The sequence below is a fragment of the Numenius arquata genome, chromosome 7, assembly GCF_964106895.1.
Source record: "Numenius arquata chromosome 7, bNumArq3.hap1.1, whole genome shotgun sequence".
Classification (NCBI taxonomy): domain Eukaryota; kingdom Metazoa; phylum Chordata; class Aves; order Charadriiformes; family Scolopacidae; genus Numenius; species Numenius arquata.
In genome coordinates, this window is record NC_133582.1 from 11,356,424 (window position 1) to 11,383,914 (window position 27,491).

Consider the following 27,491-nt stretch of genomic DNA (forward strand, 5'->3'; position numbering starts at 1 on the left):
GAAGAAGGGGGAATGTAATTGCAAGGTCAGTCATCTTCTTTACATGATAGTGGAATGAAGCTCAAATTATTTTTTGATTGGACCAAGAACGCAAAAGTTTAAGTCATTCATGGAAGGTATTCAGATGGAGCTACTCAATGGTAACTTCTGAATACTATATGTTGACCATATGATCATGCTAGCTTAATCCAATAGAGAATCATATGGAAAGACAAACAGGAAATGAAACAGTGGCAATAGCTTAGCTAATACTTGACAAATACTTGAGGGCTATTAAAATTACATCAAAACTGTTTCCCCCAGATTTTGCCTCATCTTCATCCAATGAAAAAAAAAAAAAAAGCACAGCTACTTTTACACAGAAAGATCTAAACTCAGAAACACAGAAGAAAAAAAAAAAGCAGTTTAAAATTATTCTTACAAAGTAAAATACTGTTCAGTACCATTAAATGGAACACAGACCTCCATTAGGGTATCTAATGAGATCATGGGTGGCTAGAGTTCAATCAGGGAATGGCAAGTGTCCTTAAGGATCAACCCATTTTTTCTTGTATTATAATCCTTTTCCTATTGTTCTTTCCCTGTTGCTAAAAGTAAAGACTAATTTGGTATGAGTAGCTGTTTTGCTGTTCTATACCACTGATTGCACACTTCTGAACGTAAGAACCTGTTCTACCCAGATTGTCCAACAGAAACTGGACAGATGATTCAATAGCTATTCCAGAATAAAGAGTGCTCTCTCTTTTGCTTCTAATGTGCTGTATTTCAGATCCATGACCAGTGAGAGCACAAGGCCTGTCATATGAGTTTTGTACTCATCTAACTAAAACACAGACAATGGATTTTAGAAAAACCTTTAATTAAAAAAATATGAAGTTTAATTTTACAAATTGGAAATACTACACAAAGCTGATAAATCTGCTCTTTGGTAGAACAGATGGAAAAGCATTCTAAAACTAAAAATCCTCCAAAACCCCCTGAACAATGTATCTTTGAAGTTATGAAGCTTCTTACTTCAAATACTTGATCATAAGAGAGACCAAGATAACTCTTAAGTTAATCGGATCACAATCAACAAAGAACTTAATGAAATTGCTATTAATATGTGAATATTCATCTGAAAATTTATCAAATAGTTTTTGTTTATAATAAAAGATGGAATATATCAAACTACAAAGTAAATTCATACACACAAAATGAGCTACTAGAAACACGGAATATTTATAGTATTCCAAAAAGGAACAAGGTGTGATTACTACTGTTATATTAAAGTTACAGTTTCTTTATTTACCAGTGAATTGAGAGATTTCCTAGTTTATGCTAGTGTCATACAGTCTGGATATATCATCAACATTTTAATCACACTGCTCTTTTGACGTAGCCTTCTGTGCTAACTGCAATTTATATGTTAAAAAAAGTGTGGTTTCCTAAGGAAATGAAGCGCGTGTCTCCACATTCTTTGTTTGCAAAAATTATATGTCTCTCTGTGCACCACAGAAATTAACCTTCAAATACACCAGTGCATTTAAACTACATTCCACAGAGAGTGGACAGCACTCTCAAGTTCCTACAAATTTCCTGATCAGATAGAGGTCCCATTATCGCTTATGTTGAGGGATGAAGTTTTCTTAGGAGAACAATACTGTGAATTCTTCATCACTGAGAAAAGCTTTCAGTAATATTCATGCTTTATTAGATGTCTGAAAATTCCTCCATGAAACATGCATCTATGTGAGACTGATGTAACTAGTTCTGCTTCTTGCTGAACAACTAAGTGTATTATAAATATCAAAACCAAGGCATGAGTTTTATTATGCTGGACAGCACACTTGGTATCAACTAAGTTCAGAGGGGCTGCAAAAAGGTGATTTTTCCACATTTCTGACAAAGATATTGCAATTTTGAAGTGCAAGGTGTGTTGGAAGTGTATTAGTAATAGTTTACACCATGCAGATTTCTTTTTGAACTTGTGAGATTTTGAAGAATGTGATATCTATAATGGTACAGGTATTCTAGGTAAAAAGTGCTAGGAACTCACCCATTTTTTTCCTATTAAGAATTTGTCACATAATTTCAGAGAAGGTTCTGAGGATCATGTAGAGTTGTCCTACATACTGGCCTCGAAGAACAGTTTGTAGTCTCATTCAAATGTTTGAGACAACACTAAGAAGCAGAGAAGCATTTGTAGTGTTATCTGAGAATGGACTCAAGAGCTCAACAGTGCTTCAAAACACATGGAGGAAAGGATTTTTCTGCATAAAGATGGATAATATTTTTTGGGAAACTATTTTCTTCTAGGATCCCAATATTTAGGAGATAGTTGGCACAGGAATTTTGTTTTGCTTTTCTCTATCCCCCAGTTGTAGTGTTGTTTACAGTTTGATCGGCTTTTCTGATTGCTATATTTTTACCTTGATTCCACTGGGAAAGGTTCATAAAGGAATTTTTTGTAGAAGTCTTTCTTAATATCATGAACTAGAATTACAGCTTTTCCCTGGTCATCAAACTGTGGTCTGCCAGCACGTCCCATCATCTGAAGTACATCTGCCAAAGAGACAATAATGTATAAAACAAATGTATTTATTTGAATGTACATATAAATGTATTTGTCTTTATAGTTTGCAATACAGGAGTTTTGGATTTCTTTGGCCTCATATGCCCTACTGGTTTTCACAGATCGACATTTTTTTTTCCATCTCAGATAAATTTACCATTAACTTCTTTCTGGCAGAGAGTATCTTCCTGCATACTTGAAGACCACCCACTGCAATAGTACCCAAGCTTACATCTAACAAATTTCCTCTACTCCCCTTCCATTCCACATCCATCCCTCATTTGATCATATGCAATTAAAGGTGATGAGTAAGAGAACTGTCTATTATTTCCTAATTTTCAAGTATTTGACTTCACTATAATGACAGTTCCTTGTACAAGACTTTGTGCTATATATGATTTCCTAGGTTTTGAATATTTTAGAGGAAAAAAGGTAAATTCTAATTACTGAAAGCTATGATCTTTACTACTCTAACTTCAGGACAAGTTATATTAGTTATTAGCACTGGGGTAGAGATGATTTCATATCATGTGTTGTCCCTATATCAGATCACAATGTACAAATTTAAAAGCAGGTACAGTTAAAGTTTACCTTTGCCTATACGTCTTTACTTGCAAATAGCAGTTAATGGTTTCTATAAACACTGAAAATACTAGTTTATGCAAAACATGCTCAACTTGCTGCCTGGCCAAGATAAGTTTGCTTATCATTATTTGTTTGTGTCTTCTCACAATCAGAGAAGTGCATCTGCATAGGTTGTTTTGTGTCTCGTTCAACAGAGCTCTGATTCCTTTTTGGTACCTCCAACTGCTATTTAATTTTGAAACAATGGAAAGCAATTTGTAAGTTTTACATCTTTATTATAAAACTTTTAATGTTTTGTGTATTCTCTATGAACTCTATCATACCTTCACAACATGTGGCTTGCAGTACCTGGCATTTTGAAAAGCAATTTCTTTGGCTTCAGAATCAATAAGCTTTTGGCCCAATGGTCAGTTGGGGAAGGAAAAGCTAAAGGATGAAGAATGGCCTATAGCAATGGACAATGATAGGAGAAACAGCCTGACGACAATAAATGGTTTTTAGTAACACATTTTCACTTGCATATTCACAAGCTATAGAGAAAGCAATGTTTTTTATCCATTTATTCCCTTTGTTAATTTAGGGGTGACATGAAAATATAAAATGAAACTAGTTTGAAAATGATGTTTCTGAAGAGTTACGTGCACATGAGGGTGATGAAACAACTTCTTGCTATTGTAATGTGGTGAATTAAATTGTGCATAGCACCACGTAGGAAATGGACTTACCAAAAAGCGTCAGGAAATGATTTTTGCCAATATCCACTATGTAATTATCCGAAACCAATATTTTCTTTACTGACTATATGTTGCTTGGCTGCTTTTAATCGCTGAACTGAACTCCTGAAATGTTAAATATGATCCAACTGGCTGATTAAATGTCTGGTAACTGAGAATAGGCCCTCCCCAAAACCTCTGACTTCACTCAAAGTAGTGAAATTTTGAAATGACTGAACACTCCAGAATGATTCATTCTGCCCTCAGCTGCTTCCTTGGAGCCAAATGCATCCCTGATATAGAAAGGTAACTTCAGCAGGAAGAAAACAAGTTATACCATGACAGAACAGTGAAGGCACAACTTGAGGGCAGCATTAAAGACAGTATTGTGAAATTTTGGAAGTATTTCAGAAAGAAACTCATTACATTTTCATTTTATTGCTGCAGCAAAACTGTACTACCTATCCACAGAACTTCCAGATGCATAAATATTCTCTAGAAGGTTAAAAATAAAAACGCTCTAAGCAAACCACACCACATGTTTCTTCATAAAGTAAGGAATCTGCATTTTCTGTTGCACTGCAGACAACAAAATCTAAATGCTTCCATCACAGATGGTGGTATTCCATCCACACACACCCCTCCCCCGAAGTCTTATTGAAAATTCAAGAATTGAACAATCCCCAATGTCCAAGTCACCTGAATTCAAAAAGGCAATAACGAGTGAAAGTATAAGCATTCCCTAAAGCCTTTGTGAGTACTTGTACGACAGATTTCTAAAAAAGCACGGTAAGTCTTCAACGCTTATTGAGTTTCCAATTTCTTTTGAATATATAATTTTCTCTATTTCTTCTCTCTGACAGTCCTACAGATTCAACATCAAATTTAAAATTTCAGTTGATTTCTTTCCTCATCACTGTTCCCCATTCAGTAATTAAGTCAGTTGTCACTACTCTTCCAGCCGGGACGAGAGAGATACTACTTCTCTGCAGAGACTGTACTGAGTTTACTTCAGCCTAAGTCTGTCACAAAACGCAAGCATGCATGGCTGAGCTCCCAGGTCATTCCACAATCTTTAAACAAGAGAGTTGGTCTGGAAATTGATCCCAAGTTTCCTGCAGCGCACTAACCACTAAATTAAGCTCTGTGATGGGTTACTTGGAGAAGTAACCCCTGGAATATTTTCAGTTTGAGCTTTTTTTCATTATTAAGCTGCTCTTGCTGAAAAGAGCTTGTGGTTAGAAAGATGCAAGCTCTCTATTTACATTACAAATAACATTTAGATTATCCTTTGGAGTAAGCATCTCTGGCGTAGTATAGGATTATTTAATGATAAACTTTCTCTTGTGAAAAGAGAAAGGGAAAATAGAACAGGAAACCTGGAATAAATTTAGCTTGTCCTCATTCTTCAAGCTTAGTACCATCCAGACAAACATTCTCACTGTCTGAACTCTGAAAGAAGTTCTTCCATGGTTCACTTTCTTAAGCTTGTTGAAAACACTGCAGAATAGTTTATGAAAAGTGGAGTTTACTGGAGCCAGAAAGCAATAAAAGTCTATATCAAACCAGAATTTAAAGTATTTAATTTAGCAGCTTATTTTTAAAATATCATTTACTTGAAGTATCACTTACATCACTGAAGAGACTAAAATAGCTAAGGTTTTTCGTTTACTGTCCAGTGACTACGTATAAATTTTATGTTCTCATACACGTGTGATTCAACTGTTGCATTTCAAACCATGGCTAAGTTTATTGTTAAAAATCTGTTTCTATTTAAAAAAGGTTTCAAAAATGAAAAAAAATTATTTGCAAGTATGAAAACCTTTTTTTTAAATGCAATTAACTAGGTAGCTAAATACGACTTTATATTATTTCTTTAATTGTTTAATGTCTATTTTGTATGATGCACATTAAAGGCATTTAGCATGAAAAAAGATTTGCAAAACAAAACGTTTTCATTATTACATAAAATCTTAGGGGTTCTCTTGCAACTTCATTACACAATGAAAGCTTTTTCCCACCACTTTTAGCCTCTACCCAAATTAGGTATTTTCAGTGAACAGTTACTAAATAATTCAGATCATTTGCATACGCTTGAAATACATTTCAGCATATGAGCATTTCCATAATTTATGTGAGTACCTGTAATGGGATAATCCACGTAACGCCTTGTTTTTCCATCATAGTATTCTGTTCCTTTAACAATTACTAAATGAGCTGGAAAATTTACACCCCAAGCTAATGTGCTTGTGGCAATAAGAACCTAAAACGGAAAGAAAGATTAATGGGGTACATGTAACAAAAAGCCAACTCTTAAAATTCCATGTAAAACTCATTATGGCAGGACTCAACAAATGTACCTGGATTTTGCAGTTCACAAACAATTCTTCCACAGTTTTCCTGTCTCTTTCATGCAGACCCGCATGGTGCATGCCTATTCCAAAAGCAAGTGTCAGCTTCAGATTTGAATCTCTAACTGTCACTATAATGTCATTCATCTGGAAGAGAAAGAATAGTTGCATGTTTTAAACCAGATTACTCAGAAATGTTAAACTTTTAGGGTTGTTATCTTTTTTTTTATAGCAAGGATGATGTGCTCAATGCTGTTTATACAAACAGGAAAACACAGTCTTCATTTTCTGAACAGTCTGGTTTTAGTCTAAAAAAATCAAATACTATATTATCGGTGGGGGGGAATACAAAACGCACATGACTTTATTGACACACTAAGTAGCACAGAAAAGGAAATGAAAATGCTGAAAATATCTTGACAGGTCTGGCAAATGCTGTGCACTCTGCTCTGTGTTTGTTTAATGCAATCCCTAGTATCAAAGGGGTTAGAATTGGTATAAAAACATAGCAAATCCCTGCAACCAGTAACATAATAGCAGTCATGAACAATACATTTGGTGCTCTCTAATGCCTATGAAAAGACAAACACAATTCTTCAGTTTGATAATTCTGCAATTATTATTCATCAAAAAAGTTTCCTATTCACATGCTGAAATTAAAATTAATTTGAATTTTTTTTTTGAGAGTGAGTTTGTAATTTATAGACTTAAACCCTGTAGTGAAACACAACATACAATAAGGGTCTTCATTTAAAACTTTTAGAAGTCTAGACAAAAAGCGATTTTTTTCACTATTACTATTTTTTTTAAATCTCGTGTCAATGACTACTTGGAATCATTTTAACTATGTTTCTTGCCTATATTTTCAAGCAGTAATTTCCATAATAACCTTATTTCTTTACTGAAAGGGTTATCAGGCATTGGAATGGGCTGCCCAGGGAGGTGGTGGAGTCACCATCCCTGGAGGTATTTAAGAAACGTGTAGACATGGTTCTTCAGGGCATGCTCTAGTGTCCAAGATTACTGGTTTGTGGTGGGGTGCTGTGTGGGTGGGTGATGGTTTTTGGTTTGGTTGTTGTGTTGTGTGTTCAGGTGGTGGGTGGTGGTTTTGTTTGTGGTGTTTTGTTTTGGTTTTTTTTTTTTTTTTTTTTTTTCTTTTTCTTTTTTTTTTTTTTTACTGTTGGTTGGACTCGATGATCTCTGAGGTCCCTTCCAACCACTACGATTCTGATTCTGATTCTGATTCTGATTCTGATTTATTCATGTAGACAACCTCTGTGAAAAACACCTCACTAATAACAAACAAGAACTTTATCACTTCTCTCTTGTTAAGCGATTTTACCCCTCAATATTCCTTCTGTTGTTTTATTTCTAAGGCCATGTATTATTTTAAGTGATTTTAATATAATTATAGCTAGGAACTTTCAAACCTCATCTCTTATTAGTGGTTTCCTGGTGCCACCAGCAGTGGCATGATGATATTGCATACTTATGGGCAGCATCATTCACGGTTAACTTAGGAGGTATTAGCCAAGGTGAGAGAAAAAGTAGTAGAGCAAAACGAATTACCCCGGGCAACTGAAGAATTTGAACTGAGTATTCAGTCTCATCTTGGACTGAGTATCTCGAAGTACTGAGATACGATAACTGCATGACTGCAGTGCTATCTTCATTTCCTCTTAGGACTCCGAGGTGTTGCACTTCTGATGTTCAGAACTGTAACCTTCTCGAAATGTTTTCTGGGTTTTATAATTCTCAGACATTAATGTTAATAACATTATTAACATATTTAAATCCAAGTAACATATGTCACTACTATTATCAAAAAATCCTTAAAAGGTACAAAAAGGCCAGAGAATATAATAGTCCATATTCAGGATTTAAAAAAAACAAGCAATGAAACAACACAGATTTTGTAAATCAATAAATTTTGTCAGGAAGGGTAAATTACAAAGCATTTTATGAAGTCTATTTTTTGAATTATTATTGACTAACAGAACTGGAACTGATGGAAGTAACAGAGAACCTAATTTAAAAAAAAATAGTGTTCAAGTTTTGGCTTTGTCCAATCAGTTTGATCTGTCAATGGAAGCTCCTAAACTTTATTTTCCCTAACAACGCAGTTGCCTGGATGCTCCTGAGAGTTTCCTATGTTATAAGACATGGAATATAAACTGAGCTGGCATGTAGAAAAGAAAAAGCTGCTTACAGAAGAAAAGAGTGAAAGGGACTATAAAACAGTGAAAGGGACAGAAAAGAAGATGAAAAAAAAAACAACTAATGAATTGAGAAGCGAAGAGCGGATAAATCTATTTAGGAAAGGAAAACAAGAAGAGGAGTACACAAGTAGAAGAGAGTAAAGAACTGAATGAAAGGAGGATATGTTAAAGGATAAAGTTTATCTATCTAGATACAATCAGCAAACCTTTGATTTCTCTAGTCAACATGTAGACATGTGACTGCAGTGCAGACAACATGAATTATGACCCATCTTAAAGATTTTTTTCTTCTAAGACAAAAAACCAGCTTGATGAAATGAGAACCTGTATACCATTTTCTCTACAATTATGACCATCAACATACATTAATAAATATATTTTTGAACCTATTAATGCTTTTTGTGCTATGGATTTATGAAGCGGTACTAGCACTGCACAGGCTCCCTACGCTTAGATAAATACTTTGCAAAATAATAGTTATATGTATATATTTGACAGGGAATTAAGAAGAAAAGTAGAAAATTGCACTAATAAATATCAGAAAAATAAATGAAAAAATTAATGCTCTTAAATTTTACTCAATTTCTGCATTCAAAAATTGACAAATGATATATTGCTGAATTAATTTTTCTCCTCCCCATCAAGAATCATCACCTTATGATAGTTAAGTCTTTAATGTAAGGAAAAAAGCCAATCCCAATGACATTTATTTCATTATTCACATGAGCAGAACTTGGTATTGGTAAAATAATGTATCTAAACTCCCATTTCCTCTAGAAGAGTACGGGGGTCAAATTAGCTGATTTGGATTAGTCTGTAGCGATTAGACTGCTCCTTCAGCACATGCAGTTTTACAGTGTTAATTATTTTCAGTACAAAACCCGAGCTAAACCTTTTGCTATGTAGTTGCCAGCATAAAACATCCTAAATTCACACTGCTGGGAATTTATTCAAAGATGTTCTTCTTGCTTTTACAATCAGTGGTGGTTATTTTCACCCCCTGCCCCGACTTGTATTACAGCAGTGGCCTGTGGTGCTGTTAGTCATACCTGCAAAGCAGTGTAATTTACCACAGGAAAACTAAAGAACCCTTAGCAGGAGAGCTGGCGCATGTACTACTATCCTGTCATTTTAGCAGCAGGGAATCCTAGTCATTTTTAGCTGACCCCTTACTTTCACATAAATCAATGTAATAAACACAACTATTTTACCCATAGGCACAATCCAAGGCTTAAAATTCTCATGACAATTTATTTTAAAATATAACTCTCTTATGTCACTGTAGTGTAAGAATATTACCACTTTCTATTAAGAAATAATGGCACAATTAATAGGTCCATTAACCAGAAACAGACACAGCATCATGACTATAAAACAAATCTAATGTTTCTGCATTGTTAGAACTTCATTACTATTTATCTGTCTGAAAACAACTGTAATGTTAACTCATAAAAGGAAAAAGAAAATATATTTTATCTTAAGAACAGAAAAAGTGTATTAAAAATAATATAAGGAAATATACATGGTACTGACAAAAAAATCCCCATACAACACCGATTTGGGAAAGTTAATGCGAAGAGGGATTTTTTCCCCGGACTCCGAGACAGGCAGGATTGGGCCCATACAGAAAAGGTTTTGTTATCATTCACACATTTTTGGATAAACAGACAAAAATACCTCCTCTTCTTTCCTAATATTAGGTTGATTAGGAATCTACCTTTTATTAAAAAACCTTTGTAACCCAATTTGAGAGTCTCGTAGCATTACAAAATATTTATCATAAAAAATAAAGTTTATTTCTACCTTTTATATTCTAATCTCTGAACAAGCTAGATTTTTCTCAAACTAGTAAGTAGTCATTTTCTTTGTTCCTGCACATATGTAAACTGTTGAACCATTTACTTTAAGCTAATAGAACTTTTTTATATTTTAAATTTATTATACTTAAAAAGCTTTTGTAGAAAGATAGGATTCCATTTAAGTAGATACATTACCCTGTGCCTGAAATACATTCCAGTCAGAGTATAATTCAGCAAGTTGATGACAATGCTGGCTCCAAAAGAAAGGAGGAGACCAGATTGGACAAGAATGAGCTAACAGATTGTGCAGCCCAATTCTGTCCCTTTGAGTGTGATATATTGTTTCAAGATGCTAAAAACCCATACTTTCTCAAAGCATATCTGTTGTGCTGGTTTTCCCATTTTCACAGAATCCTCATTATTAGTACTCTGTACTCTTTTCAAAGCACGTCAGACTCAGACCATATGCCACTGAATAATGCTTATCAATTGTCTAAAATGCCCAATAGAAGAAAGATGTGCCAAACAAAAGAATCGTGAAAGTTATGAAGTCTTTTACAAAAATAATTACATATTTCACATCTGCTACAGATGTTAAGTGAAATAAAAACATCTCCTTGTTATAACGAAATGTTAATTTTTTATGACACACTTTTGTGTCATAAAAACAACATCTTGTAGAAGGAAGTTGAACTTCTATAATGAGTGAAACACTTAGAAATCATTCTTGGGTACCCTCCTGATCTTTCAAGGCAGAAAAAAAAAGTCATCTTATAAAATTATTTTTGATGAAGAGTTGACTTATACTCCAGAACTCTCCCACACAAAACAAGATGCCTAAACCACCTCAAAAAAGATTATTCAAAAAATATTTAAAAATATGGTTTAAACAGTTGAGATGTATTATTTAAACATACACATTTAACACTAAAAATCTCATCTAAAAGACAGCAATATACCTATTCACGACACAGACCAGATTCTTCTATTCCTGTTTTATAGCACAGCATTACCTCAGAACAATAACATGGAGATAATAGGTTATGTGATTTAAAGGTTAGAGAAGGAAAAGTCATCTTTCGTTTCTCCAACGATTCTTGGGATGGGTTTTTGGCAGTTTTTTTATTTGTTTAGTTTTTTAACAATGCAAACCAGAACTATATGGTAAAATTTAATTCACTTTAATGCATATGTCTATGCATATTTCCACAGTGTAGGAACACATATACAAATTGGTAATTAGCGCACACATGTTTATACACTCACATCCCTAAAATCACAAAATCAGTATGGGCCTGATTCATTCCTCTGGAGTCAAGGAATGCCCTTCACTCAAGTGCCCTTGAACTCAGTGGAAGATGGCTGTTGCCTGGTATGGATGCTATTGAATGTTACAGTAGGTATGTTTGTGCTAAAGGATTTTAGTTATTTCTAGAGGTTTCATAAGGAAGAGTCTTAACAAGATGCAGATGGCAAAATGATGCACAAAGCAGAATGCAAAAATCATTGTGGTTAAAGTTAAAACTGTGTACATGGGTACATTGTTTCTCAGTACTTGCACTGTAAATATATATAAAAAAATAAATATCCAAGTATCTGGCCAGGGAGTAAATTCCTTAAAAAAGAAAACAACCCAAATAAGAAAACACCCTGCTTGCTTGCTGGTGAGAACTGCATTCTAACTTCAAACAATAAACAATAAGTACTACTTTGTACTTTTGTTTTAGGTTAAAAACAAAAAGCAGTAAAAACATTAGAGAAAAATAAATAAACTGCAAACTTGATTCTAATAAATTATGTTGTAAAATGATTGCAACATCTGCCACCACCACAGATGTACATGCAATTTCTGAAAGAAGGACTTGTTCCTCTTTAGTCAGCTCCTAATGCAGAACAGTATAACTGATCTTACCCATGCTTACCACCACAAACTGGTGGCACTGTCTGTTTCCAAAAGGATAATCTGAGCTGTTGTCCCTTTTAACAAGATAAGTAATGGGTCACTAGCTTGAACATGACAGTCCTGGCTGACAGCTCCAAATAAGAATTTTAGCTAGAAAATATATATTTAAAAAATCACCTCATGATTATACAAAAAGCAGGGTAAGCATAAGGTTTTCTTTTTTTTATTGGTGCACTGGCACCAATGAACAATAAAAAGAAATGAAGAATTACTCAATCCAGACGGCAGTCTTTTCTTTGAGATGTACTACCTAGTCAACATTTACATCATGATACACCTGTGCCTCATAAGTATAACCAGGACAATCTTTACAGAGTGATGTCTACTGAAGAGTCCTTGCAACCACTGCAAATGGCAAGGAAGGCAGCTTCAGCTGCTTCTTCACTCTGGCAAAAAATAAACTTTGTTGGGACTGCAAATCGCAAGAGGGATAGAGAGCTCATTTTGGAACGTGTATGGACAATGCACCTTACAGAACAAGAGAAAAAAACACCTCAAAGGCTCTAAAATAGGTAATTATTCTTTCTTCTTCAAGAGACTCATACTCTGGGCAAACTGTGGCAGCCCTGCTTAAATCCTGAAGAACTTCTGCATGTGTTATATATAGCAGTTGGCAAATGTAGGGATGAACTTTGAAGTATTGGTTACAAATCTCAGTAAGCAGGGTATTTCAACATCACTGGGGGTTTCCTTGCTCAGACTAACTAGACGTGAGGTATCTGAGTGGACATTTCTTCATAAAAGGCATGCACACAGCCTGAAACTTAGTTGAACAGAATCTATTAAACAGATCTAGAGTTGGGCAAAAACAGGTCCAGTAGAACTGGAAAACTTGGCAGCATTAGAAACAATAATTTTCATCAAGTATTGTTCAGTACTGACTGCTGTCTCAACATTCTGAACACTGTAGGAACATGGGTATAAGCAGGAAACTGTACATCAGACATGAAATTCAAGGAAAGCGTCTAGGAAGAACCATCTCCAAAACCGAATAGAGCTGCCTGTAATATATGATGGATGTAGAACAAAATTCCTTCTCGACTATAATTCAGTTGTGCCTCTTAGACTACCGACTCCTTTGAGGGAAAGAACATCTTCTATGACTCCTCCATGATCCAGGTATGCTGTTGTCTGCTTCGGTGGCAACAGCTGAAGGGTTGTTTCTGTACATCATTTTTACATACAAATATGTATTCCAGAAGCTTCACACAAGTTCATATCTTTTGAAATATAACTGATTGAAATATCGTCTGAATTTGATAATTGGAGCTGGGTGGCAGAGATGGGGCTGGATTTGCCTGTTATCTGAGAGTATTGTGAAGACAAGCAGTCCGGAGTTTTGTGATCAGAACCCTCTACATGCTGCAAATGAGAGCCTGGTCTGGCACTACTACAGGGAGAATCTCTACAGAGAAGATGAGGGAAGCTAAGATGATGGTATAGCTGATAAACAGGTAACAAAAATCTAGTATTGACCTCTCCCGGGCTCCAGTCCCTCCCCTACAAGGACTGAATCTCTCTGTTAACATCACAGAGAAGCTGCCTTGCAGGGTAACAGAGAAAAAAATCACTTTTAATGGCTGTAAAAATCTGTGTCTACCTCAGTATCAGTCTTCCAGATGTTATTATGGATGGCATTGTTTACAGCATTTTAAGAAGCTTTACGAAGTCTACCCACTGGGAAGCTAACATAAACATAGACTAACATTTGGTCATCATGTAGCAAAACCAATTACACCATTAAACAAAACTAACCAATGAGTTCTCAAAGGAATCTATGTCAGCCAAAATTAGCATCACACAAATAAGGCTCAATGAAGAAAAATGCCAAGGCCTGTTGTAAAGCTTGTAAACTTTGTATACATCCATTTATGAAAAATCTGTATATCTCAACATACTTCACAATTAACAACTGCACATATTTTGAAAATAAAGTCATTTGTCTGTAAGTTCTCCTAAAGGAACACTAGTTGGCAAAAAACAAACGTGAAAAACTGACAGGCAACAAAAATGTTGTTTAAAGGCAACAAGAATTTATTTCTTCTAACTGGTTTCATTTTATCCCATATGGAATTGAGAAACACTTGAAATATTTGGGCAAGTGTTTAAGACCGGGAATACCTTCTATAAAGTACGGAATTCCTACTATAAAGCGAGTATTCACTAGTTCTACTTTTAATACTTAAAAATGCTATAGCAAGACAGAATTTTGTCCGTTTCACCTAGTTCAAGCCTGAATTTAATGTAACTTGAAGTTAGAATTTTTAAAAATAAAAGAAATATAATTATGGATAAAGAATTAAGCAGTACATACATTATATATGTAGCACTATTATAACTTTTCCTTTGCTTCAACGTCAAATGAAACTCAGGCAAATCATGCTCATTTAAACCACAAAATTACAAACTGGTCTCATAATTACCTAAAAAAATGTCCACTTGAAATTGTGGGTACTTCAAACACAATTGTGTTCTGCATAATAGCGGTAAGATGTAACAATTTAGGACTAAGTCCTCAATCTTTTACAATCTTTTACATTACATTTATGTAATCAGAACTGAGTAACTTAGTAGGTATCTTATGCTTGAAACATTCAGCTTATTAATTCAAATACAAATAATATGCAAATGTTTTTAAACTAATAAATGCAAAGTCTGCTTGTCCTTGTTGGCTCCTCTTTCAAAACCTTCAGAAGTTTATTCTGAAACAGATGAAATTCGAAGACTCCTAATAGAAAACCTTTTTTCAGCAAGTGAAGAAGCCTCAGTTACAGTTCTGTTCAGGATAGTGGTGGCTCCCAGGACATGAGGAAGCCACTCATATTAATGCAGGTCATTTAGGGCAAGCTGCATGTTGCGTATTTTAATTGTAGGCGAGATTACTACAGTAAACTAGCACAAGGTACTAGAGTACTCTACTATGCAGTAATAATTTTGATATGAAATGTTTGTTATGCTAAAGAAAACATTAAATAGAGGTTATACAGTTAGAAAAAGAGTATCAAATTGAGACATGTTTTAGTATTAGTTGTTTATCAGGCAAGACATCTATTTTCTCTTTTAAAATCCATCCAGAAGAGGAAGGATATAGATGTTATGCTTTATCTCAGAAAAGTCACACTTTATTTTTTTTTGCAAAGAGCAAGCAAAATCAAATAATCTCATCTAGAAACCCATACTTTTTGGTATACAATTGTGTAACTACTCATACAACTGTTGATATACAAATATTGATACAATATTCAATTTGGATCTTCTATTTATGAATAATGCATTTTTCTGTGTTTTGGCTCTATATTATTGTGGAAACTCGTATGCAGAAGGTCTGCAACCAGTATAGAAAGCTAACTTCCAAAATCCAGGAGATCTGAATCTCAACCAAAAAAAAATTGTTTTGACACAATCATACACTATAATCAGGGCCATTAGTCCAGAAGGAAATAAATAATTCCTTCAGCAGGTGCCGAACCCAATAATAAAATCTAGTATACATTTTGAAGAATGCATATAAAAGAGAATATTGAATGGTTGTTTATTATTTGACCATCATTCATGTTTTGCAATAAATAAAAGAAGCTTTTTTTTTGAGAAACAATACAAGAAAATTTAATTAAAGATTATATTGCTTGAAAAAGAATAAAAAAAATCAAATCTTTAACTCCAGCACTGCTTAACATCTGAGTGTTTGACTTTGTAATCTTTATGCTCTTAGAACAAAGTTATTGGCAGAGGCTATCTGGTTTTGTTTTTTTTTTTTAATAACTTTAATTTATTTAATTGATATACAATTCCTAAACAGTTGGGTCTGCAGTATATCTGTGTGTATATATATATGTGTGAACATAGATGGATAGACACATATATATATATATATACAGATATATATGCAAATACATAACCCTTCACACAGAATTATCTTATGAGAAGGATGATTTTGCTCCTAAAACACTGAAAGCAATTTGTTTTAAATTCCAGCTCAACATCTATATGTCACAGATTTCCAGCTGTAAACTTTGGAGAACACTAGTCCTCTTTCTTTTATTCTTTTTTGTCTTATCTTTGTATCAAAGACTTGTACCATGTGATATATGTTGTCTGGGACAATGGAAGTAGCATTAATAATAGATATGCAGGAAAAAACAAAGATAAAAGACTTTGCGTTCTAAAGTTCAGATCTTGCAAAGATGCTTATACAGTCTTAATGCTGACACTAGTTTCACTTCATATTGAAATTTAGCATATACATAGCTGTTTCGAGATTTACCCTCAAATGATTCTTTTCTTTAAGATGTATTTTCTTTTCAAACAAACATCAATGAAATAGAAGCAAAGCACAAGTAATGCAGGTAAAATGATTCTACCTCTCTTTCATCCATCTTCAGCCATTGTTTGGGATCATCCTCGGTGGCTAGGAAGGCTATCAGATCTAAGGCAGTAAGCCTTGTCTGACGTCTGGATGACACAAAAATAAGAACAGGCTTGGCTGGAGAATGACTCCGAATTGCTGTTGAGGAAAACAGAACTTGAGAATTAGGCCCTTTAATGACAAAAATTAGAGTTTCTCTTTGCAATACCTAGACAGCTGATATACCTCTCCGCAGATGATATACAGGTACATATACTTAGTGTCTGTTCTGCCAGATAGATACATCTGAGGTGAGCGTATACCACCTCTGAATCAAAGAACATATAACTATGCTTAGCTAAGTCTGAGTTAATTTGCCCTGCTACTTCAGTGATCATTATAAGTGAATTAAGAGAAGCTGTTAGGAAAAAAAAAACAACAGCAAAACACCACAAAACCTGGATGAGCTTTTGAGACTTCAAAGCTTGTGAATTCTTCTACCACTGCCTAATAAGCATGTTACGATTTTCTACCCTATTAGGATATTTTTTTCTCAGACTAAGTGCCATCAAGGTTCAAAACTTGATTTCTGCCTGACCCAGAGCTCAGACTGCATAAACTCCTGTCTGCCTGCAAAGGATCACTTCAATCTACCAAAACCAGAAAAGGTAAAAAAGTAGAAAGTAACTTTTCAATAGCTGCTATGAAAGAGGTCATTATGGTACAAAACAACTTTGTTTCTGTTGTTTACTGATTAATCAGATATATTTAAACCAATTATATTTTAGGACTTTTTAAAAGAGAATTTTCTTGCTCAGCCCTTGTTTGCAAAGTTTCAAGTTGCAACAAAATTTTTATGGTCTCAGGAATAAGTATTGCCATGGAAATGCTAAAATAACCTTGACTGTATCATGCCAAACAAGTGGGGAAAAAAGCCCTTAATAAATCATACATCTACAGATTTTCTAACATCAGCAAGGTCTGGAAGTATAAACAGGTGTACGCAGAATTTCAAATACTTTCTCTAAATCTCTTATAAATCCATCTCTGTGTTTTGTCATGTAATTCTCATTCTAGCAATTAAATTTACGCATTGTTAATTTCTGAAAACTACTTCATGCTATCCACCATCACATTGTTTCCCCAGTTCGTTAAGTACTACCCAGCATGTGTTCCTTCATATACACACACTACACAGTTGTGAAATTATTGAAATAAGATAATTCATGTGTATTTATACCTTACAACTATATATGTCAATATATCTATATATTTTAAAAGCCCAGCATCTAATGGATTTTTGTTGCTTCAGGAACAGGTGTGGTAGAACAGCCCAAGACAGATTTATTGTTCATTAGTGTTTTTGTACAATGCTCTTGTGGAGGTGTAAATAATCTGAGCTGTCAAGATTGGTCTCTAGTCCACAATCAATACTTTGCTTCTGTCATAAGGCTAATTAAAGCAGCTAAAAAGTCACCTCACAAATGTCACCTCACAATCAACAGCAGTTCACATTACAAAATTTATTTTGGAGGTTATTTTTAATTGATATAATAAATATTCCTTATGTAACCAAAACAAAACATGTTCAAATAAAATACGAGAGTTTTTCTTAAATCTATCCTGCTTGCCAGCTTTGTTAAGAATAAAAAATTGAAACCAGAAGCATATCTGGATGCACTACAAATTTTGAATTTTATGGTTATTGCTTTGAAACTAGAATTATAGGAGGTTACCCTGACTTGCAACTTCTGTTCGCAATTTTTTAAATGCTTACATACAGCGGTCAATATGAAAATACCTCAGCAGATTAATAATATGAATGGTTTTATTACTTTCTAAATTTCAAATATTTTTACACAAATGTTTCTTTACGGTGTCAAACACTAAGAGAAAACACATTTTATTTCCCCTTCATTAGCACTAATTTTATTCTCCTGTTCTAAATACATTACATTCCACTCTTATATGTTGCATTTGCAGCACACTTTATGTTTCAGACAAATAGTTTTGGGCCATTAGCAGAGCAGATTCCCCCTATACATGCCAAGAGTACATACAGTAACACATGTTGTAAATGTGCTGCAAATCAACTGTGTAAAGTGCTCAAAGTCTTTCTTTCTTTTACAGAAAGAAGGAAAGGTCTGGGAGCTCGTTGCTTACCCTGAAATGCAGGTTTGTTCATGCTGGCCATGCGAGGACAGTAATGCTGGCCAGGGAAGCCCTGAATGTGCACCTCCAGAGGAACTGGGCGTACTGATGGTCGGAAGTTGAACAGACCCATCTACAAGAAAACATTTTTTTTCAAGTTTAACCTTGAATTAACTTATAAATCACTATTTTTCTTTTCTGCAACACAAATACGTATCCATCTTCTGAAACACTTTTTCATACCTGATTAATATTTAGCCAGTCAGCAAGGTCTCTGGCATTTGCTAAAGCAGTAGATAAACCAACTACTCTTACAGGCTTCTCTGTGTGAGATGAGATGAAGTTTGTTCGAGACACAATGACTTCCAATACCGGGCCTCTTTCATCCCCTAATAAATGAAAAGTCCATTGAAAAACAGAGAAAAAGATAAGGTTCAGATGTCAAAAAGTATATTCACATCATAAGTATCAGCACACTTCTTCAAATTTAGCAACGATTCTGATTAAAAATAACACAACATGCTCACCTAGCAGATGGATCTCATCTATTATAAGAATGGAAACTTTCTGAACATAGCTTCTGTTCTGCCAGCTTCTGCTGACACCATCCCACTTCTCTGGGGTAGTAACGATCAGGTCAGCTTGGGCAATAGCTTTCATATCAGGAGTCACATCTCCTGTCAACTCTACAACCCTGTAATCAAGAAAGACAGTGGCTTGGCTTTGCAAAGCATTAGAATATCTCAATGTTCAAATATTAACTCCTAAACATTAACTCTTAAAAGAGAGGAGAAACAAAATTAAACAAAGTCATTTTGTTTCTGGTCAATTACTTCTAACAGGATTTTCAAAATTATTTTAAATAAATAAAACCTGCCTCTATTTTCCTAGCAGATACCATATAATTCCAAATACCATTCCTTAACAAAACCATATAAAAAGAAGAGGGTGAATGTGAGTCCCAAACCATTTATGGTTAATTTTTCAAAATGAAGATAAAATAAGAATATTAGTAGTATATAATATGAATCACAACATCCTGTCAGCCAGGATGAAAGCTTTCTAGAAAGCTACCAAGTTGCTGCCTGCTGTTCAGTATAGATCTCTGGTTTGAATAACGAGGATAGATTGTAGTGTATCTGCATTTACTGGTGAAGCTCCATTAAGACTGGAGCAGAAATTATCCTGAGGTCATGTTTTGGGAAGATTAGCAGAGTTTTTCCAACTGTTTCTACAAACAGCATTTGAAATGATCCATCATTTTAGACTGAATATAATGGATTTGTCACATTTCTGTGACACATTCTATGTCCAGTTGAACATCTAATAAAAAGTCCTCAAAATAATGTATCTTCTGTTCGAAATTTCAGTCACAAGTAATAGAGTAAATTTCAAAAAGGAAGTATTACCTGAAAATATTTTAAGATTATAAGGCAAATAATTTATCCTCAGAGGCCACTAAAATAGCAAAAAAATATAATTTGCCAATTAGTAAGTCACTACTATGATAATAGCAGGAATCTCATGGGTAATTTCATGTACATAGAGTAGCACCTCTTTCTATTGAAACCTTTAACTTACAAAAAAACCCTATATATGCATATATATGAAAAGGAAAAGGCTCTAAATAATGCATCCTATGGATATAATTTTTAACTCAAAAAGTATAATTTTGGAAAGCATCCATGTATCTGATAAACCTTATATGCCATAAATTAATGGCTGAACTCCAACACGTGAGAAGATCAGCAAGAAATTAATGTTATCACGGAATAGAAATATATCTAGTTTACATATGAAGGATAACATAAGAATACTTGTATACAGTTCATGCAACTCCTATGAGTTCCTTATAGCTGAGGTTTCTAAAGAAAGCTTATTTTATAATGCAATTTCAATTTCCAAGGATACTGGAGAGAAATCTGAGCTTCATATTTGTTAAACTGGCAAGTAATGAGAACGAAAATAGCTAGCTATCAAAGTGTATCCCTTCTTTAGTTTTAATTTTGCTATCACTACAATGACTATAGATAGCATTTTTTAATTTTTTAAGTATTTGAAATTTGAAGGATAATATACAATCAAAACCTATATCGAAACACTCAAAAGTATTCTGTAGATTTTATTCATACTTGATGAGCTGTTCTTTTGCTTCCCATTTCTCTTATTAGGTAAGGAAAAACATACTTTTTACCAAGTTTTTCTTCAATCCTAACTTTCCAGTCCTCAATTCTTTCACGAACAAGTGCTTTTAAGGGTGCAATATACACTGCCTGCAAAAGAAAAGTCATAAAACCAGAAGTTAAACAAGAAACCTTTAATAAAGCGTTCCTACAAGGAAAAAAGTTATTTAATACTTGTGAGATTTGAACATACTCATTATCTATAAAATGATTAATGTCTGAGTTCCTTAAATGACCTACAACAGGATTATATTTAAAACGGACTTAACACTTGAAAATACTGCTTTGTTTCCTGAGCAATCAACAAGGAAAGAAATTAAGAAAGAGAAAGAAGAATTTATTGAAATGGAAGTATTTACTGCACCATTTAATATCAAAACCCACTTAGATAAATAATGCTATTTTTTGCCAGGACTATAAAATCTGCAAGCTAACATCCTAGAACAGAAACATTCAGAATTTCCACCAAGCAATATCTTACCTGATTTCTATTTACATCATTAAATTATTAAAACATTACCAATTCAGTTAAAATGCTGATTATTTTAAGCAAAATGTCACAATATTTTCCTCAAAGAAACCTGCTGTGAAGGGGGAAATACTTTGACATGTAGAAACAATATTTATTTACAGATTTATGGTTAAATAGTCTGAAGCTTTTGAACGTGAAGAAAATGCGACATGAAGAATTCACATACATTGTTTAAAACATATAGCCAGGTTTCCAGCTTTATTAAAACCTAAAAGATATATTCCTTTGAGAACTGGCTATTTTGTAAGTCTAATAGATAACCTGAAAACGTGTGAGTGTCTTGTTTACCTCACTTGGACTAACAAATTACATGAAGATATTGAAATTTCAAAGATGAATAAGGGATTTATGTACATGATTTCTGTTAATTTTAAAGGTCATTCTTTGGTTAAATCTCACAGTCAGATACAAATACCTTTTCCAAAGACTTTAAAGGTAAAATGCGGTTAACTAGACAAGATGCCTAAGTCAAGATACAGATAAATATTCGCTTGGAAAACAAAACCCCAAAAGCTGAGTTGTGCAGCTTTTAGACAATTTATTTTAAGAAATAAAACATAGGGGCAAGTTAGAACAGCAAATTGGCTTGTAGTAATTAATTGCAACTACTTATTTAAATAAGAGAGACTGGGCTAGTTGTATTCCCATGGAGGGGAATCAAAACTACAAAACAGTACTATTGCTAGTAGAAGGAGATTAAAGCAGGAAATGCAGGTAAGTACAGAAAAGGAAATCCAGCATGCCTGTATGTCTAGATTTAGATTTTCTAGATTCTAGATTTAACACCAGTTGTATGCTGATTAATAAAGTTAAAATAAAAGCCTATGTACATAATGCAGTATCATTTTGTATCCAGACAGGTATAAAGTGGAGAAAGCAAAATTCAGTTTGCTATAGTCTTTTTCCAAGCTTTTGTATTGCTGAAAACATGCCTACACAAAATTATTCTACTAAACCTATTTTACAAACCTTTGATGTGGGATACTTGTTAAAAACTCTAAAGATGGCTAATTCAGCTGCAACAGTTTTTCCAGAACCTGTAGGTGCTCCAAGAAGAACATTACAGTCTGTGTGGTAAAGTGTATGAAATATCTGGGTCTGGATAGGGTTGAAGTGTGTGAATTTGTACAGGACTTCATATTCCCGATGTCCCAAGGCTGTGATAGGCAAAGGCTGAAGATCTAGAAGCTCTAAAAACAGAAAATAATCATAAGGTCATGACAAGAGATGCCATGACATAACACAGTTTATTATGAAGATAAAGATATTAACCAGTATTTTAGTGGAAAACAACTTACATTGGAAATTGTTTTACTTAATACCTCATATGACACAGAGTCCACATTTGGGTCATTCTAACTTCGATGAGGAGCAATGAAAAGTTGATTTTATAGTTCTGAAGTATTTCTGGAAGTACTGTTGTTAATATTCTGATAGCTGTAAACCATTCATTTGCAAAAATTAATCTTTTTGTTAGAGTCGTTTCCTTTTTATCCAGTTGTAGTAAGTTCTAAACCCACTGTATTAGATTATATGCATGTCCAGCTTCTTATGATAACAGAGTGCAGAGTTGGATGACAGCATAGACTGTATATTTCAGATTCGAGGAAAAAATCTATTTAAGAAGGAAGGATTGTTTGGAGTTTCTAAGTTGATGGAGTAATACAAATCAGGCAAGCAGAACTAAATTTTGCATCTAATCCTTTAAACATGTAATTAAAGACATGATCTTAATAAATAAACAAACAGCCCCTCAATATATGATTCTCAATGTATCTTGATGGCATCTGCTATCCAAACAATTAGAGATTGTGGAATTTGGAAGATGATATATATAACCAGATTGGATTTGGAATCCTACCAAATTAAGGAGACTGCAGTGATTCTGCTATGCAGATGCTTGCTTTGAAGTTTGGTTTGGTGTGTGTTTTTTTTTTTGTGGCTGGACGTCTCATTGTCTTTTCAGGGTGCTTCACATTAAGGTATGATATGGGAGTCATAAAATCTACTGAGGCAATGATGCCTAATATTCTTCACATGCTTTTCACTGGTACCTTATGGCTGTTTTACCATTCCCACTGAAACTGTGATTTCTTGGGCTCTGTTGAGGAGAAAGAAGGTTTTTTCCTAGCAGGGCCTCTACGTACTTCATTGTTGAGTGGGAACCAGATGGGAATTGAAATCAATTACCATAAATCCTAGAGGCTCCATAACTGGTGATGTGTAAATATCTTTCTGTTTCTTCTGAATAGTAGTCAGTGATCAGTCAATTAGATAAAAAGGTTACACATGCTTTTCCAGACAGCGTAGGTACAGTACAACAATAGCTAAACACTTCACAAACACATGTGAATTTATGCATGCCAAAGGACAACACCGTACGAGAACTGAGTATTTCTGAAGGCACTCACTTCACAGACTGCGAGATGAGCCAAATGTAATTACAGTGGAAAGGTTTTACAATGACATCAGGCACCATGAATGTATAAAGCAATTTATGTATCCAGAAAAAAAGAAGCAAAACACAAACATATGCTTCTGTGCCAAGTGTTAAAAAGGGAGGGGGAGGGGAAGGCCATGACTTGATCAGCGGTGCTGAGTTGAAATGCGATATTCGGTACTGTAAGAGTGCTTGCTATGATGGAATTTATTTTAGTAAAATTAGTAAAATGTTTCATATTTTCAAAATTTTAACTGATCATTATTTCTTTGCTGAATGCCATTAAAATACAACCGTCCACTTCAAGATTACTTTGAACCAGTCCAGAAGAAATGTAACACTTACAAGCACTAAGACAAGACACACCGTAACACAGATGTGCTTGGTTAAATATGATAGTTTCAATTTTCCTATGGTTTATAGAGAACCTGGAGGTACTACGTTGAGATGAAATTAGCTGCTTTTTGTTCAGGAATTTAAAATTTTAGAGAGCTTTAAAGTTAGTGAAGAAATGGTCTCAATAATACAAATATATCACAAAGTGAAATTCCATATAATTTTCTATGATGAAGCAGAAGTTAAGAGATTTATTGCACTATTATAAGGAAAATCAGTAGGAATAAGATGAATTAAAACAAAATTATCAAATTTGAGGTTACCTGTGTGGGGTGGATGTCTCTCTGGAAGAATCAAATGTTGAAAATTTATGATACATACAGCCTCTGCTCCTAACCATCTATCGGACACAGCTCGAATGTAATATTGAGAAGGAAGAGGTTCAAAAATTGGGATTGTGAACACCAGCAGCTGAGGTTCTTTAGTAATGACCTAATGCATACACGTAGAGAATAATTACTGCACAGACAAATCAGTAACTTGAAAAATCATAGTTTGTCTCACTTCCATAAGCACTACCAACAAAAAGCAATAACGTATGTGTGAAAAATGTTCACATAGAATCATAGAATGGTTAGAGTTGGAAGGGACCTTAAAGATCATCAAGTTCCAACCCCCTGCCATGGGCAGGGACACCTCCCACTAGAGCAGGTTACTCAAAGCCCCATCCAGCCTGACCTTAAACACTTCCAGGGATGGGGCATCCTACAACTTCCCTGGGCAACCTGTTCCAGTGCTTCACCACCCTCACAGTAAAGAATTTCTTTCTGGTATCCAAATTAAATCTCCCCTCATCCAATTTAAAACCGTTACCCCTTGTCCTGTCACTACACTTCCTGACAAAGAGTCCCTCTCTGGCTCTCCTGTAGGCTCCCTTCAGATATTGGAAGGCTGCTATAAGGTCTCCCCGGAGCCTTCTCTTCTCCAGGCTGAACAACCCCAGCTCTCTCAGCCTGTCTTCATAGGAGAGGATATTTCACCACTGGGAATACATGTTGTTCCCATGGACTTCAAAAGATAAAAATAAGGTTTGCTCTTCACCTTTTTCTTTAACAGACAAAACCATTACAGATTTCTTTTTTTCACCTGGAAATAACTGTCCCACCAAAGGAGGAGAAGAAAAGGGACATCTGAGATTATAAAACATCTTTGTGGAAGTCCGAGCTTATCACATATATCTGAAACTGAAAGCTGTGCTACTGATCTGAAAGGGTGCTTAGGTCAAAATACAAATCCACATCTCACTAACTTTATTTTTGTCTTACTATGAGATTCTGAATAAAATCCATTACCTGTTTTTTTTGAATGATGAAGTATTCTGAATGATAAATGTGATCATTAGTAGGGTCTTCTACCCAAATCCACCAGGGCTCTCCAACAGTGCCGTGTACCTTTAAGAGCAGAAAAGATAGCTTTGGTATAGTTCTAATGAGCTCCTCTAGATTTGCTGGGTATTTCGGATATATTTCTAAATGATGTAGGCTTACAAAGTAATACAGAAATATAGAAACTGGAAGTATGAGCAATGTAATATTTCTAATTAGACTAGTCTGCTTAAAACCTATGTTTCAAGAAGAGTTTGGTTAAGGTACATATAAAGAAATGGACATGGTCTAAACACAACTGAAGTTGTGCCTCAGACGTTTATAAATAGACTGAATTCCCAGGGTTTCCTCTAGGCTCCTGAAAAAGGACTCCTCCTCCTTTTTCCTCCTTGTACTCCTGTCTTCAGATTCTGTATAGAGGATTGTCTTTTGCTATCCACTGCTCATTTTTCAGTTAAAAACATTCTCTCACAAAAAACTGGACACTGAATTGTGACATTCCTCTCTCTCTCTTCCCCTCTCCTCTAGCTATGGTAAGTGGATTCAGGAGGCTGTAGGTAGAGGCTGTAGCCATTGCCACAGGTGTGAGAAGTGAGAAGAACATAAACAGAGCTGACTCTTGATGATTCCCGTGCCATCTGGCAACACTTTATTCCATCCTAGATTTTTGTTTGCTTTGTTGTGTACCTTATTTTGCAACGCCAGCCACAAATCATAGCTAGGTAGGATGCTCAGTTAAGACTTTTTGTTTCTTTGTCAGAATAAACAGCTTGTGCCAATGTGCAAGCTTTTTACCTAAATATCTAGGAAAAGAAGAAAAATGCATAATGAAGTATGGAAGACATACTATTAAATGAACATAGATTTTTGATGTTTTTGATAAGGACTGTGATAAGGTACAAAATCAGTATGAAGATGAAAAAAAAGTTGGAATTATTCCTAAACTCTAGTTAATGGGAAAAACCCCAAAGCACATAGTTGCTTCTATTGGCAATTTTAATGCTACAGGAATCTGGTATTGATTCACAGAGCACACGTTATTTTCAGCATAATTCATTATTGTGTATGTGTTGGAAAACAGTCTGTGATGGCTTTTGAAGACAAAAATATATGCTAAGAATAGAACTAAGGTGCTTTTGTTTCTTTTTTAAAGCAGTTGCACAGTAGATAAGTAGATGGACAATAAAGATGGTGTCATTCATTTTCATTACATTTGAATGTCACCAGCAGCTTCACTAGGCACTGAAGCAGTGAAACTGAAAGGACACAGGTCAGTGCAGGTGACATTTTGAAAAACTGCAGTGAGACTATTACTTCATCAGGGTTTAGGAGAATTTAAGAAAGGAAAGAAGAATTAAGGAAGGGGACAAAGTTCAAAGCTGGGAAATTTTATTATCAACTGTAACAGCATCTTAGTTTTGGAGAGTCCTGTGACAAAGCTGCATGGGGAAAGAAAGGCAATGTGGGAAAAGACAACACAACACGCTCTTCAGTAATGATTCTCAAGAGCTCTGGGGACCTCTGAAGAACTAACACATACCTGTATTTTGGGAAACTTTTGCCCTAAAACTGCATGTCTGATACATGACTCGGCTAATTAATACTAGTTGCATTATTCTCTACTTCTGCTGGACTCCTCCTGGCTGCAGTGAGGCTCACTTGCTCTGTATAGGTGTGTGTATCGTCCTTTGCTTCTAGCAATATAGTAAGAATTTTCCACTCGGATACGGCTCACATGCTTTTACTGAACTTAAGGGCTCCCAGCACTGAAAGCTGCAGCCATTAAAGATCAAGATGATGTCATATCTCACAACTATCAAAACATATCTTCTTTCTCTTGTAAAGGCAAGTGCAAAATTTGTGATGAGATCATTCTAGAATTAAGTATCCAGGTAAAGGAATAGTCTTAAAACCATGAAATGTTAGCCAAGTGAG

At 34.7% G+C, this 27,491-nt stretch overlaps 1 protein-coding gene across 2 annotated transcripts in view; it reads right to left on the bottom strand.

Annotated features, from left to right (window-relative positions):
* ASCC3 (activating signal cointegrator 1 complex subunit 3) overlaps positions 1-27,491 on the bottom strand; it is a 252,340-nt gene that overhangs the window by 50,606 nt on the left and 174,243 nt on the right. For both annotated transcript variants that reach the window (XM_074150229.1, XM_074150228.1), the window contains exons 22-32: positions 25,524-25,622; positions 24,495-24,663; positions 22,365-22,585; positions 20,868-20,953; positions 19,208-19,374; positions 18,924-19,069; positions 18,693-18,813; positions 16,546-16,688; positions 6,213-6,350; positions 5,995-6,115; positions 2,412-2,544 (exon numbers count right to left, since the gene is read on the bottom strand). In XM_074150229.1, coding sequence (XP_074006330.1) covers positions 2,412-2,544; positions 5,995-6,115; positions 6,213-6,350; positions 16,546-16,688; positions 18,693-18,813; positions 18,924-19,069; positions 19,208-19,374; positions 20,868-20,953; positions 22,365-22,585; positions 24,495-24,663; positions 25,524-25,622 — 1,544 coding nt within the window. The remainder of the gene's footprint in view (positions 1-2,411; positions 2,545-5,994; positions 6,116-6,212; positions 6,351-16,545; positions 16,689-18,692; positions 18,814-18,923; positions 19,070-19,207; positions 19,375-20,867; positions 20,954-22,364; positions 22,586-24,494; positions 24,664-25,523; positions 25,623-27,491) is intronic.